A 14,053-nucleotide genomic window follows, 5' to 3' on the forward strand; every position below is an offset into this window, starting at 1 on the left:
ACCTTAGTGGTTTTCTTTGGTGACTTTTCTTGGGTGCGCTTGATTCAATGAAGACTAATAGGGAAACTACTAACATTATCGGGATTAATCAACTGCGGTGTTGTAAAGTCCATCTAATTCGAGGGATAGTAACATAAACCACACATTTATGTTGAAATATATCTTTTAATCAACCACTTCCCGAAAGCGATAGAATTAACCTGTTAAACAAGATGCACTAAGAAAGTTTATTTCGTTATTTGATCAGCCGGTAAGGGCTGAAGCCTCCCATGTTTCACCCTTTTGCAGCCAGTACTAACCATCGAGACAATGGGATGATCTAATTCATAAATGATTCTACAGAATAAAAGAATATGATTCCGGTTACTCATTCGTTTATTTCATACTCCATAAACATTCACAGCACAACGGATATTCATCGAATATATCTAAAACTGCCTGAATGAACGTTGAAGAAAAAGACGGCCAATTGAATGGATGCAAAGTGGCACATGATTTGTATGAAATCTTCCATCCTTAAGCGCGAGTTTATGCTTAAATACGCGCATCGCACTTAACCATTGACCGGTATATTAAACAATGCACACTATTGTAGTTGTTTTCGCGTTAGTAATATCCGAAATTCGTTTGGTTGAGCTCAAGAAGAGCTATCAGAAATGTCGAGGTTTACGCATGGGGATGTAGTGTTACTACTAATTTAACATCCGAAATTAGAATGGTTGAGATTATCGTCGATAGAAGCATTATAAAAAAAAAGCAGGAAACAGGACGACGGAGTAGTCAATGCAGCCGGATTCCGGACGATGAGCCGCTCCTAACCAAATCCAAGGGCCGCTTTCCGCAGCTCTCGAGATCAGTCGAACGACGCTCAGGTTGAAAAAATCGGTACGCCATCTCCTCGCTAAGAATATCCGTCGACGCTGCCCAAGGCAAGTATAACAAAAGTACGTTCATAATTCTGTAAAGACACCAAATTTTCGCGTTAGTTGCAGGCACTCAAAACTGACGGAATTGCAGCAAAAGCGAAAAAAAACATGAACTTACCTGAACGTTAAAGTAGGTTGAAGCGGTTTCACAGAATTCGATGTGAAAAGTTTAAAGATGAGAATTGGGCACGTGGTTAGCAGACGCCTGCTAGACCAAGCGATGCCGTAATTCAACGCCGCGGTACCGGCGTGCTGCAGCAGCCATCTTTGATAGGCTTTTTTCACGTCGCAGCGCGTGGCACACACGCACAACGGTTGAAAACCACACGATGTTCCACGAATTTCTTGGCACGGAATTTCGGATGGGCACCTTCAGAATTCCTTCGAACTTGGAAAACTTGGAAAATTCCACACTCCGAAATCCGTTGAAAATTTACTTCATCACCGTTTCACCTCCGCCACCGCCCGGTCCCACAAACGCGGGACCGCGAAGCACACGTCCGCTCACTCCGAGATTGTTTTTGGAAAAGGCAGAAAAACGGCCGCGTCTCGCTTATATAGCCAAGCACACGACACGCACACATGCATGCATTTTACACGAACGCGTGTTAGTGTGCGTGTCGTCCCACTTTCCGAACCGTTCCCGGGCATCGGGCGTTCCCGGAAAAAAAAATTTGGGTAAATTTCTGATTTTACAATTTATTATTTTCAGTTTTTCGCATTTATTTCATATTTTGTTGGACAAGAAAATAATCTGCCAACATGTCCACCTATTTAGGACGGTGTATTGCCTCGCGGGGATTCCTGTTTGCCGGTTGCTCCAGCCAGGGGAACGCGGAAAAAAGGGGTTTCCGAAAGCCAAAACGAATGATGCCTACTTACCGAAACTAAACTGATTTACCGCAGTTCTTTTGCCACAAAACAAGTATCGCAAGGAAATGAAGAAAACGAAATCATAATTCTATTGCCATTATTTACTTTATTGAAACAACAAACGTTGAGCCGGATGAGGGAAGATGCTGCTGCAGGATGCTGGAAACTAATTTAGTCATGCTTACCCGCTGTTAGATAATGCTAGGTTAGTCGAACGCTGAAATAAAACATACCAAGCTCACGTCCGTAGAAGAACCACACCTCGGATTCCCCAAAAACAATTCCTATCCTCCCCGGCGGAGCGCCGCTTTGGTTACCCTCCCCTTTCATCATCTTAATACTTAATGCAAAATACAGCAAACTTTGTTAATGCTGTGGCATACTCGGATTTTTTGCCATTTCCGTGGGCTTACGTTAGTCAACGAAAAACCATTTATGTATATCTTATCATACTCAATACCATACAGATCAACCAAGGATCGTTACCTGCCGGTGCTCTCTGTTGCATTATCATCACCCACCATCCGATCGATATCGCTTCTGCAGGAATGTTTATTTCCGTGCGATCGCCTCTAATCTTACTTCGATGGAATGTTCTCCGGTATTCGCTTGTTGGGTCGTTGTAAACCGCGACCGTCTAGAGGTGGCCAACCTCCGACGCCGAACGCAGAAAATACGCACCCTTCCCCAAATCCCATTTAAGGTTTATATTGGTTTTCAACCTCTTACCATCTTACATCATTCTTTATCATAATTGAATCCATTTCAGCATCCCAATGCTTTACATGCTAGGTAGTTATGCTGCTTTAGCACCATCCCGCGGGATGGTGAATCCCTCAGCAGCAGCAACTTTCCTTATTGTAGTTTCGTTTATCGTAGAATAGCATCAGTCTAGGTTGTTGCTGCCCCTTCCCTCCAAAGTTATCATTATACACGAAGAGACATGTAATTGCATTGATTCATAATTACCTTTCGATGAGTCGACCGTCTTTGCTTAACACTATAACCCACGCCAATGATCCCCTTTTTTGTCTCTCCGGTTTCCATTCGTCATTAATATAAGAATCCCCGATATCGAGCTTACTTTCTATTCGAAATTGTTGAAGCATAGAATTCTTGGTTTCTTGATCACAAACCAAACGCTAGAGTAGACGTAGCCCGACCCAAAAAGGGTGCAGAAACCCCTAGCGATATAGTATAAATATATAAAAGCAGTAGTTTTCTCTTGAGCCCAACCCTTCCCACTGCTAAAAGTCGTATTCATTTGATGTATATTTTAATGTTGCGAAAATCAATATGCATAAGACGCGGATCATCACTTGATTGCTTCACTTGAACGCAAGGATCAGAACCCTGTAATCTGATCGAATTTTTCGTTCCAACTCAGATGGTTGTGTGCCGACGATGCGACGTTGCTCTTAGATTGTTCTTTCAATTTTTTCTTAAGCTTTTGCTTGTTGTAGAGTTTTGCTTTCCATATTGGGTCCGTCTTATGTTCATTTGCTTTCCCTCGTTTTTCGACCAACTTCCCGCTAGTAGTAGAGATCGTTGCGATCGATCACTTTTGTCAGATGCTCACCCAATCGGATTGCTACGAAAGATGTGTTCCTGCTAGAGTAGTTAAATTTTTATAGATATTATGTATATGTATGTATGGAAGATTGTAGAAGACCGCAGAATACCCTTCGCTTAGGGATTTTATTTTCTCATTTTCGTTCTCTGTCTGGTTAGCAGCTCGCTCATCAGGTACGATGACGACGAAGACAGTGTTGTCTAGTCAGGGGTGGTAGGTTACATTGGAAGAACTCTATTGGAACAAACTCGTTACCATACATCGTATTCAGAAGGTACGCAGACCGAGATCCTGCACCAATGTGCATCATGCGACAGGTAATGCCAGGCCAGGTCATACCAAGGCCAAGAGCTTCTCAATTAGAGGGTAGAAGAATTCAGTCCTTTCTGTTGTTTCGTGTGTCGTGTGTGTCTTTTCAAAGGTCCGTAAGGTAATGAAACGCTTCTCCTTCGGTTTACCTTCTCTCAATTAGCGTGTCTTTGGGTTGTTACCAAATTTATTCGGGATTACTTTTGTTAAAGATCTTCTTTAAGTTTACTGCTTCATGTTTCTTCTAGGTTTTTACTATACAGCACATTCAATACGCACACACGCACAGACGCCTGTGCCGCCATTTCCTGTGATCCTCTGACCAATGGTGATCGTATCCTTGTGACTATTTGAGAGATGCGCTTCTGTCTTTAATTTTCCACTATCCTGCAAAAGAAGTTAATTTTTCCTACCACTTTTTCTTCGCTTCCAAGTGCAGTTTATTTCTGCTGTTCTGCACATACAACAGCCATTTTCGCCATCGAACATATTAGAATTGTGTTTTGTGTGCCATGCATTCCTAGCTGCCGCCAGTGAGACGTGCCATTTCATTTTCTATCTTTTATAGTGCCTGTATGTTTCTGCATGAATAATGTTTCTTAATTCTACACAAATACACACACGCGCACCTGACCACTTCCGGCTGAACTGACTGTGACTGGCTGAATTGATCGGATAATAGTTTCCGGTAGTTAATAAAACAAACGAATTAAATCGCACTCGGTAGTCAATCATAATCGGTTTTCCTACTATCGCTACCTATTGTAAAATTTTCGTAATCCATTTTGCATCTTATTTGATAAAACTGTACACACTTGCATCCACTATCTTTCGGTTACTGTTGTTGCTTGCTAATGAAATGAACTTGATAGACATGCTTTTCTCTGTGTTCAAGCATTCCAACTAAAGGAACTATAAATAAATTTAAAATTAATAGAGTAGCGCAGACGTAATGGCGACTACTAGTTGCGATCGCATTCCGTATGGAACTGTCACTGTTTGTGTGTAGTTAAATGTTTGTAACTTAATCCTACTCCTAATTACTAGACTGCGTGAAATGGCTTTCTTCCGTACAACTTAATCTACTCATCGCTACGAAAAACATTCCGTACTGACACGTACTGCAAAGGATACCTTCCTAACTTTCCACTGACTGTTCTACGGACATTCCGTAGTGCTAATGATGCACAGGAGGATCTACTTAATCAATAGTTTTCCCCGTTGTGTACCATGCCTATGATAGTGTGTGTGGTGTCTACTCTTTTGAACGCTCGCATGCGCCCTTTTCTTATGATTAAACGCCGTTGAATCTCTTGAAGATGGTTGGAGAAGAGTGTTTAATATGCGCAATGTTCGTTTCTGAATTCCGTACCAAAGTTTTTACGCTCGCGTGTTAGATTCTGTAAAATGAACCGATCTCGATCGGTCACCAATCGTCATCATCTTAATATTTCATTTGTCGACCAAACTGATCTCTCTTTCTACTCCGGTTTCTCGCGATTTTTGATCCATCGTTGGAGGGATCAGGATTCCATTTTGTCTCGGATTTTGTGTAGATCCGTTGGGAGAGCCTTTTTGTTTACCGGTAGATTGGAGAAGAGAGGTGGTGATAGCGCCTGTGCAATGCCACGGTTTGCCTTAGTTTTGTTGTTTTACCCAGCAGCATAAGATATAAGATATAGACCCACTGGTGCTTCTACATTATGCTGACTCTCGTTGGCTCTTATTCACCGTTCCATCTTCTACCGTGCGCTCTCCTCTTTTTCCTCTTCCTCCGCCTTGATCACTGTGTACTATTATTGTGATTACTTTGGATTTGGACCCATTCGGCCCCTTTGCCTTTTGCCGGCAAGACGTTTAATAGTAAGCGCTGTGAGCGTATTGGTCAGTTTTTGCGTAGCCCTGCGAATACGCTTGCGTGTCTATGGAAGATGAGATTGATCAGGTTCAGTTGAGAGATGGTGCAGAAGATTTCATATTAATTATTCGATCGATTCGAAAGAGGTGAAGTATAATATATGCAGTTTAAAGAGAGAGCAAAAAAGAAATTCTAGATGCTATTTGTCGATGTTTCTGATTAATTGCAATCCACATACAGCTCTTATATATCATTTAGTGAGGAAATTTGCGATCTACTATGTCATTAAGTTTATAAATTAAAAAATAAAAACAAAATAAAAGCATAAAAATGACGTGGTAGAAAGATTCCCTGAAATTCCTATTCCTATACGTGTTCTCGGAATGGTCCAAGTGGGGAAGTTGGTCTCTTGATAGCCGCCCCGCGGTGGTTGCTGGTGATGTGTTCGGTGCGCGTAGTAAATTTTATCATTTTAACTTTTCCCGACAACACAAAACTTCTTATAAAACGCAAAAGATAAAATCCTACATGTCTATTTCGCAAAACGATCGCAGTTGAGTTGCATGAGTCTTTATCGAAGAATGTTTGAAGATGTCACAAATGCGCATAATATTGTTACAAAGATACCCTTCTAAACTCTTTGTTTTCATTCTCTCTAGCCTCGGTTAGCGTGCGTGCCAGGCTGGCACAAAAACGAGATTGGTTCTGTTTCATTATCTTTTTTTTACTTATCAGTTTCGGTAAACTTTTGTTGGTCAGAGATCGTTTCGATTTCTTGTTTTTAATCGCAGTTTCAAAAATTCGTTTGCACTTTAGTGCGTGATAGATCGCTGATTCTGTCGCTCTTTATACGATTAAGTTTGCAAATTTATTGCATTGATATGTATTTTTCTGTTCGTTTTTCGATTCTTTGCACCCCATTGTTGGTGCTTGTGTGTGTGTTTTTCATCGAGTATCATTCGCTTCGAGTTTGGTATTTTCATTGGTAAAATATATTTTATCCCGCGATTGCCATGGTCTTTCGATTAGTTGTTTTGTGGTTAGTAGTAAATTGTTTTATCACAGGCGCAGTACTTTCATGTTTGTTTCCATTTTATTATCACAGCAGAGTATAGAGCCAGTGGCTGGCCCTTGCATTGTTCAATTCAAACTTTCTTTGCTTTTTTTTGTCATCTAATTTTCAAATCTCAACTACGATCGTTTCCAGCTAGCATTACTGCTGCCTAGCGCGTTTGTTTCTAGTGTTTTAATAACGGAAAAACGAAAAATAACATAAGCAGAATCGTGTGATTTCGAGCACAATCGATAATTTCGATACGTTCGTCGGTTCTATTTTCTTTGGTAATCTTATAAAGGGAGAACCATTGTTCTGTTCCTCTATCGGTTATAGCACCAGCAGCATTGCTAGTTTGTTTGTTTTGTGAACCGATTCTTTACTATCCTGAGTCGTGAATCTTTCTCTAGACAGATGATCTCTTTACTTATCCTAGTCGCGTGTAAGATTCGTTCTACTACTGATATGAGGCAAAATGATATTGAATCTTTCTTGTGAAAGGGGATACTAAGAGCGACATCGTTAAGGGACGTAGAGGGATGGAGATTAGTGTGAAACAAAAAACAGGGGAAACAGGAAACCCAAAAGTGGAGCATTACTTACCGTAACCACTGTAGGCGGTCGAGCGATCATCGTACTGCTGAGTAGCGTACGTGTCGGTCGATACCGCACTGTAATCGGCAGTCGTGCCGTATGCCTGGCTATAATCCTGCGTATATCCCGACTGGTAGCGTGTATCGTAAGCCGTGGAGTTGCTGTTTGAGAAAGAGAGCGAAGAAAAGACAAACGAAAAAAGAAAAGAACGGGAACGAGTGTTCCTCCAGGTTTAGCTTTGAACTGGTCTCAGGCACCAACGAAAGCGATAGCAAACAGGAGCTTGGAGCTTGATTAAGCACGTGGCCTCTGCCATAAAGGGCTGAAGAGAGCTGCTGTATACCTGTAATCGTAGTGGCTTGTGTCGTACTCGTTGCCGGTGGTCGCGTAACCCGTGCTGGCCATTGTCGTCGTACCGTACGAACCCTGACCGTAGCCATTGGTGGCATAGCCTGACTGAGGGGCCGGAGCACTGCCGTAACCGCTCGTATTGGCAGCCGGTGCCGGATGCTGATATTGATGCTCCATTTGTGGTGGTGGCGCATGCGCATTCGGATCGCTGTAGCCCCCGTGGTTGGCCATCGGCTGCGGAGGAGCACTGTAAGCGGGTACCGGCGGTGCGGCCGATCCATGATGCGGTGGCATCGCTTTCGGGGGCAAAGCGCCACGGCTTGGTGGTCCAGCGTCATAGCGGCCACGCTTCGATCCCGGTGGTCCACCGGCCCCAGGCATTCCGCCACGTTTAATGGGCGGTACAGCGGATGGGTTTCCACCCTGGCGATTATCGAACTGTCGGGGTGGGGGAGGTCCTTGACCGTAGTTTCCACCACTACCGCCAACGGGGCCACCGCCACCATTGTTTTGTCCGTAACCACCCATGGGGTTGTAGGATGCGGGTGGTGCTCCACCATAACCCCCTCCACCACCCATTCCTCCTCCATTACCACCCATTCCACCGCTACCACAACCCATTCCTCCACCTCCTGCTCCCATTCCCCCTCCGCCACCATATCCTCCAGCACCGCCGCCATTTGGACCACCATAATTTCCCCCATAGCCACCACCACCACCGCCACCGCCTCCACCGTAGCCACTGCCACCCCGTCCACGACCACCCATTCCGCCACGGAACGGTCTCGGGCCTCCATAGTCTCCCCCACCGCAGCCTCCATTTCCACCGGCACCACTACCACCGCCACCCCCGCCGCCTCCATAGCCTCCGCGGCCGCGACCCATACCACGCGACATGAACCCACCTCCACCACGTCCCCGTCCCATACCGCGAGACGAATAGTACGGAGCGGACGAAGAGTGTGTCGATTGAATGGACGACTCTTGCGGGGCAACCGTTGCTAGGCTACTCGAATCGGCCGTCTTGATTGTTTGTTTCGGTGACATGTGTTCCGATTCGGCTGCGCTCGCTCCGGCCGCACCGGATTGGCCCGAGCCTCCTCCGGCTGTGGCATTCGAAGCACCTCCAGCACCACCGTTCGCATTATTCTGTCCTCCGGCGGGTCCGCCGGTGGTGGAGACGGGTTTTGCCGCAGCGTTCGCCTCCGGTCCTCCCTTAACACCTCCGGCGTCACCACCGCCATTCTCGGCCGCTGCAATCGCAGCCGGAGGACCACCACTGCCGGAACCATTCGCAATCGAGGCCGGCGGTCCTCCTCCGTATCCGCCAGAACGGCCACCACCCCCTCCACCACCCATGGGTCGGCCACCGTACGGATTAACACGGGACATCGGAGGTCCTCCTCCGCCGCGCATCGGTCCACCCATCCCCCGCCCCATACCGGGACCACCGCCTCGCATCATACCCCCACGGCCACCACCCCCACCACGCATCATCGGTGGTCCTCCACCGCCCATGCCCATACCGCGCGGACCACCCATCCCCGGTGGACCGCCACCGCGCGAACGTCCTCTGAAGGAAAAAGGTGAGCTAGGGAGGGGGTGAAAGGAAATTAAGAGATAAATAATAAATCCGGAGGAGAGGTGGCAATCGAGGGAGGTGAACACTTACTTGCCGCGGTCGCTGTAGCCGCCTCGTGGAGGCCCACCCCGCCCGCGATAGGCTCCCCTCGGAGGGCCTGACATCTCCATCATTTGTGAATTATTTGGGTGTATGCTTTCCTTAACTCCTTCTAAATCACGCCGCTCTCGGTTTCGATTTTTCGCTTTTTAATTTGTCACCCTGCAGAGAGAGAGAAAAATCAATACACGGCGAGGACGGGTGCTTTCGGATTCGAAAAGGATCTTCTGCGAGGTCAAGTCCCGGCGTTTCCGGGAACCCCGAGCCCGTTTCTTCGTTCTATTCACCTGTTTGCCACGTTTTCTCAGGGAAAATCAGTTTCCCCGCATGTAATTCACTGTTTTGCGTGTCCCCGAACCCCGAAACGCGCCACTTAACAACGAACAAACACTTTTTCCAAAAATTTTCACCGGCCCGGACTCACAAGATGGCGTCCCTTTTCTTTTTCCTTTTTTCTGCAGCGGAACGGGTGAAACGCGTGGGACAGCCTGTAGGTAGCGTTCCGGAAGGTTCACAGGCCAAGCGCTTGCTCCACGAACACTACGAAGCGAATCGTGTACGTACACGAAAATCGCGTGTGTGTGCGTGCGACCGGCAAGGGGTTGAATTATCAGATGGGGTCATACATCTTTTCTGGTCGCCATATTAGATTGGATTTTTACGAAGAAATTCCGAAAACGTTCAAGTGCTTTATCAGGCTTAGTTCGCTTATTCGCAATTGTTTAAGCCATTTAATTCTTTATTTTATATAAAATGAGCGGCCTGGTTTAAGGATAAGTGACGAAAACTACGGCTCGTTAGGCGACCACCGCTCCGCTTAAAGCACAATGTAGAGCAAAAACACTAGAAGGAACATAAAAAACATAAATTTTCATACCCGATGTAATCTGAAAACCTCCAATAAAGTAGGCCATTCGACTAAACTTAGCCGACGAGCAAGGACGATAGCTTGGATAATCGATTCCATGCTTCTAGTGGGACCTTCGTGACCTTTGAACCAGTCGGCCACTAATTACAGCAAGTAAAAAGCATAATCTATTCACCTAACTGGTGAACATGATCCGTCGGTCACGTGGCCTTGAAAGCGCCGTTACGCCAAGGTCATTATGTTACCCCATTCAAGCATAATTGATTTCGGAATGCCTTGTTAAACCTTGTCTTAATGAATCTTAATTATACGAACCGATTAATATCGCCGCTGGGAAGCAGATTGGAGGAACATACGCGACACCATCTGCTGTACAAGTTTCTTCGATGTATTTATTTTTAATCGATTTATTCATAAAATGAAATGATGATTTGATTGGTGTGCATTACGATGAAGATCGTCAAATCTCCCCTCGCGGTATCGACTCATATCTTTGATTGCATTGGCGACAGGGAAGGGCTCCGTTTCGGTGTACCGGTGTACCTTCGGTAGAAACGGTCGTCCTGCGCATACAGGAGCAGTACAAGAAATCTCTTAAAGGCTAAACCAAGGCTGCAGCGTGAGTGGCAAAGGCAATCATCACTAAGCGGTTCGTTTGCCCGTTCCTTACTTCACTAGCACCTTCCCTCTTCTCCATTTCCTCACGGACTCCTTATGCACTATGCTTATGCTATTCTAGTTTCTATTTTTTGTGTAGACGCTGGTCTAAAGTCTAGGTATGTTAATTACCCTACCATTCCTATTTTTGTTCCCCCCGAGATGCTTCACGCTGAGCATCGTCTTATCGATCGAGTGAGCAAAGGGTTGATCAAGTTTGGACGACGTGAAAGCTGCTGTAAGAAAAGATACATAATCACCACCAAATTTGAGACAAACAAAAGCAAGGAAAGAACCACGAAAAGGGCAACGCAGCGTACTAGTTCGGGACGAGTCGAGCGTGCTTGGGTGCGTCGAGTGCAGAAGGGTGGCTTACTATGCTACAATCGGAGGCAAATCTCGCACAGGCACCTCTTGCCCCGCCGGTGGCTTACATCCGTATCAGTTTATCAGTATTCTCAGTACATTGATGGGCGATCACTGGCAGCATAACAACGGGTGTTTGTGATCGTGTACGCGGGTGCGAATCACCAAGCGGAACAGCAAACGGGGTGCAGATTGGGATCGGGGAAGGCGAGAATATATATAGAGAGGTGGTTCCGAATGGTTCCAATTTCGTGAAAAGATCACATTACGATTAGCAATCTCGCGCATGGCTTGGCGAGATACCCATCCCCCGGTCCACGTCCTACAGGGTTTTCGGGTTACGGGATCTAGTTACTGCCGAAACCCACGAAGGCTCGGTGTCGCGTGGTCGAGTAGCTGTCCTCAACGGTTTTATCGATGGTCTGGTAAAAGTCGGGCTTTCCATTCAAGTTGTTGTTGTTGTTGTTGCTGATGTTCTTGTTCGGCACACCCTCCACGTTGCCGTTGGCCAGGGCCATCTTTTCATCCTTTTCCTTCTTGGCCTGAAAAAAGACGGTGGGGGAAAACAGCAGCGCATTAGACAAAATTAAGGACCGTTGGCATGAAGCCTATCTTACCTGTTTCCGCACCGCGTACGCCTGTTTGTAGAAGTTCGAGAACAGGAAGTAGAACATGACGGCGTGGGCACCGATGAAGTAGGCGAACGCGATCGGATAGTTGCACTCGTTCCAGATCAGCAGCTGGAAGGCGTGAGTCATAACCAGGATGAACTGAACCTGCGAAGGAAGAGAGAGATAATTTAATTAAGCTTTCGCTCGTGGCGCTCTGCAGGACTCTCGTGCGGTCTCTTACCATCTGCAGCACGGTGAGATACTTCTTCCACCAGAGGTACTTTTGTACCTTCGGTCCCATCGCGGCCAGCATGTAGTACGCGTACATGATAATGTGCACGAAGGTATTCAGCAGACCGAAGAAAGAGCTGTGACCACCTGTGTCGAGCGGTAATGAAGGACAAATTTGTATAAAGTCATCACTTGTTTATCCAATTTGTAGGTAATCGCCGAGCTGCGTAAAGTCAACTGTTGTTTTTGGGGAAACTAACAAAAAAAAAGCTCCAACCCACAACCTGTTTGTGCTTCGAATGATAACTTAATTAGCAAACAAAACGCCCAAGCCAGGCCGGCATTGAACCGTGATGGCGCTAACTCGGTTGGCCATCACAGCTTCACTACGCTTCATTGCTACATCGAACACTCGATGTTTCGGGCTTTGGCGCAACTTCTGCTGTCGAGAGATCAATGCAGAAGTGCCCCTCCAAACAATACCAAAATTTCAATGGACCTTCACCAGCGGTAGTGTTGCCGAATTGTTGTTGCAAATCGTCCACTATTTCATGGCACGCCCGGTTGGGTAAATACCAACCCGGCAACCCCGGGGTGGCGTAACGAAAGTAGCAACCAGTTTGGCTCGGTCGTAGCTAATATCTTGTTCCCTGATTTCAAGGCAGAGGAGACTGTTTTGCTATTTTAAGACTAACTGATGGTGACGGTGGTACTAACCTGGAGTAAACTTGACACCCCACCAGACGGACATGGGCATAATGCCGTGGTGGATAACGTGCAGCGTCGACACCTGATCGTACCGTTTGCGCATCACGAAGAAGAACGTGTCGAAGAACTCAGTAAACTTGGAGAAGTAGTACCACCAGCATCCTCTTGCCATCTATACCGGGTGGAAGAATGGAAGAATGGTCCCGGGTAAACCCCACGGGGAATAATGATGATCCGGTTAGCACCAGAGTGGGCAGTACGCGAGTTCAACGTTCTACACTTACCCGCAGAGCAAGGGGTGAGTTCGAGTAGTCGACTGGTTGGCAGCGCAAGCTGTACCCGGCAGTCCATCCGGAAACACACGCCTGCAGATAGGGCAGAAAAGTGAAAGGAAAGCAATTAGTAAGGTCATAGGGCGGTCGGGAACCCTTGTGCGTAGGTCCATATACAACAGGCAGGACAGATACGTACCTCGTAAAACAGCCACGTACTGAAGAGCACTTGCAGGAAGTTGTAGACGATCAGCACCTTCCGCAGTTCGAATGGTTTCCTATTTTCCATCAGCTTCGGTCCGAGAACCTGTCGGTTGTAAAATTATGGAGGGGTCATAACAATGGTAGGTGCATCCTTGAGGTTATGGTTTGTCTTTTGCTTCTGGCACTGCTTGTGGCATCCATAGCAAGGAACAGTTTCCGGAACCCACGGCAAACACTCGGAAAGGTTTTCAAACTTATGGACCTTGTCAACGTGACAAAGTGTAGCGGATAGGAGTTTGAGTGCTCCTATTAATGTCATTAGTTCCACTCCAATGATTCACTATAGAAAGTGACACTTCTGCAACAGTATCAGTTGGCCATGATCGCTGCGTAGTAGCTCTATATCTCTACGCATATCGCCAATTAACAGAACCACCAGAGGTTGCATAAATGCGAACGTGCCGGCGAACCTTGGCTGATGCCGGTTGGTGTTTAGATCATCGGGCGGTCCTCTTGGGTTGGGCCGCGTGGTGGTGAATGTTTGTCCAATCTGTTACCCTCACCGCCGATGGACACTGAACCCTGGGCCGTTGTGGTACTTAATTATCACATTCCTATCGGCGTCACTCCCGGCGGGAGGTTGGGTAGTGGCCACCATTCGGGAATCAAGGTTGGCCGACGACCTTCCGAGTTCAGGGACATTTCTTTGACATTCCCCACAAGTAGGGGGGGGGGGGGGAGGAGGAGGAGGAGTGGAGCTACTCCCATGATCATTGTGTGATGAAAGGGATTCACTGGAAGGTCAGGAGCACGAATTAAGACGGGCACTCCGTTTGGTAGTACGTTCTCTTTTCACCCGTGGTGCAGGCGTATGAACCTGCTGCAAGGCCAGATGGACTGCATCCAAGCTGCGGGGC

At 46.6% G+C, this 14,053-nt stretch overlaps 2 protein-coding genes across 2 annotated transcripts in view; both read right to left on the reverse strand.

Annotated features, from left to right (window-relative positions):
- Positions 1-1,884: 1,884 nt before the first annotated feature.
- Positions 1,885-9,681, reverse strand: LOC125951980 (uncharacterized). Its single transcript, XM_049681167.1, has 5 exons — positions 9,507-9,681; positions 9,211-9,381; positions 7,531-9,129; positions 7,197-7,348; positions 1,885-5,603 (listed from the first exon to the last, which is right to left on the reverse strand). The coding sequence occupies exons 2-5, from the start codon at positions 9,291-9,293 to the stop codon at positions 5,539-5,541; spliced, it is 1,899 nt and encodes a 632-aa protein (XP_049537124.1). The 5' UTR covers positions 9,294-9,381; positions 9,507-9,681; the 3' UTR covers positions 1,885-5,538.
- A 778-nt stretch (positions 9,682-10,459) lies between these two features.
- The window catches only part of LOC125951987 (elongation of very long chain fatty acids protein), a 14,808-nt gene continuing 11,214 nt past the window's right edge, over positions 10,460-14,053 (reverse strand). Inside the window, exons 3-8 of the mRNA XM_049681174.1 lie at positions 13,132-13,239; positions 12,945-13,025; positions 12,670-12,832; positions 11,963-12,099; positions 11,728-11,886; positions 10,460-11,652 (exon numbers count right to left, since the gene is read on the reverse strand). Coding sequence (XP_049537131.1) covers positions 11,458-11,652; positions 11,728-11,886; positions 11,963-12,099; positions 12,670-12,832; positions 12,945-13,025; positions 13,132-13,239 — 843 coding nt within the window. The 3' untranslated portion in view covers positions 10,460-11,457. The remainder of the gene's footprint in view (positions 11,653-11,727; positions 11,887-11,962; positions 12,100-12,669; positions 12,833-12,944; positions 13,026-13,131; positions 13,240-14,053) is intronic.

Source organism: Anopheles darlingi, chromosome 2 (genome assembly GCF_943734745.1).
Source record: "Anopheles darlingi chromosome 2, idAnoDarlMG_H_01, whole genome shotgun sequence".
Taxonomy (NCBI): Eukaryota; Metazoa; Arthropoda; class Insecta; order Diptera; family Culicidae; genus Anopheles; species Anopheles darlingi.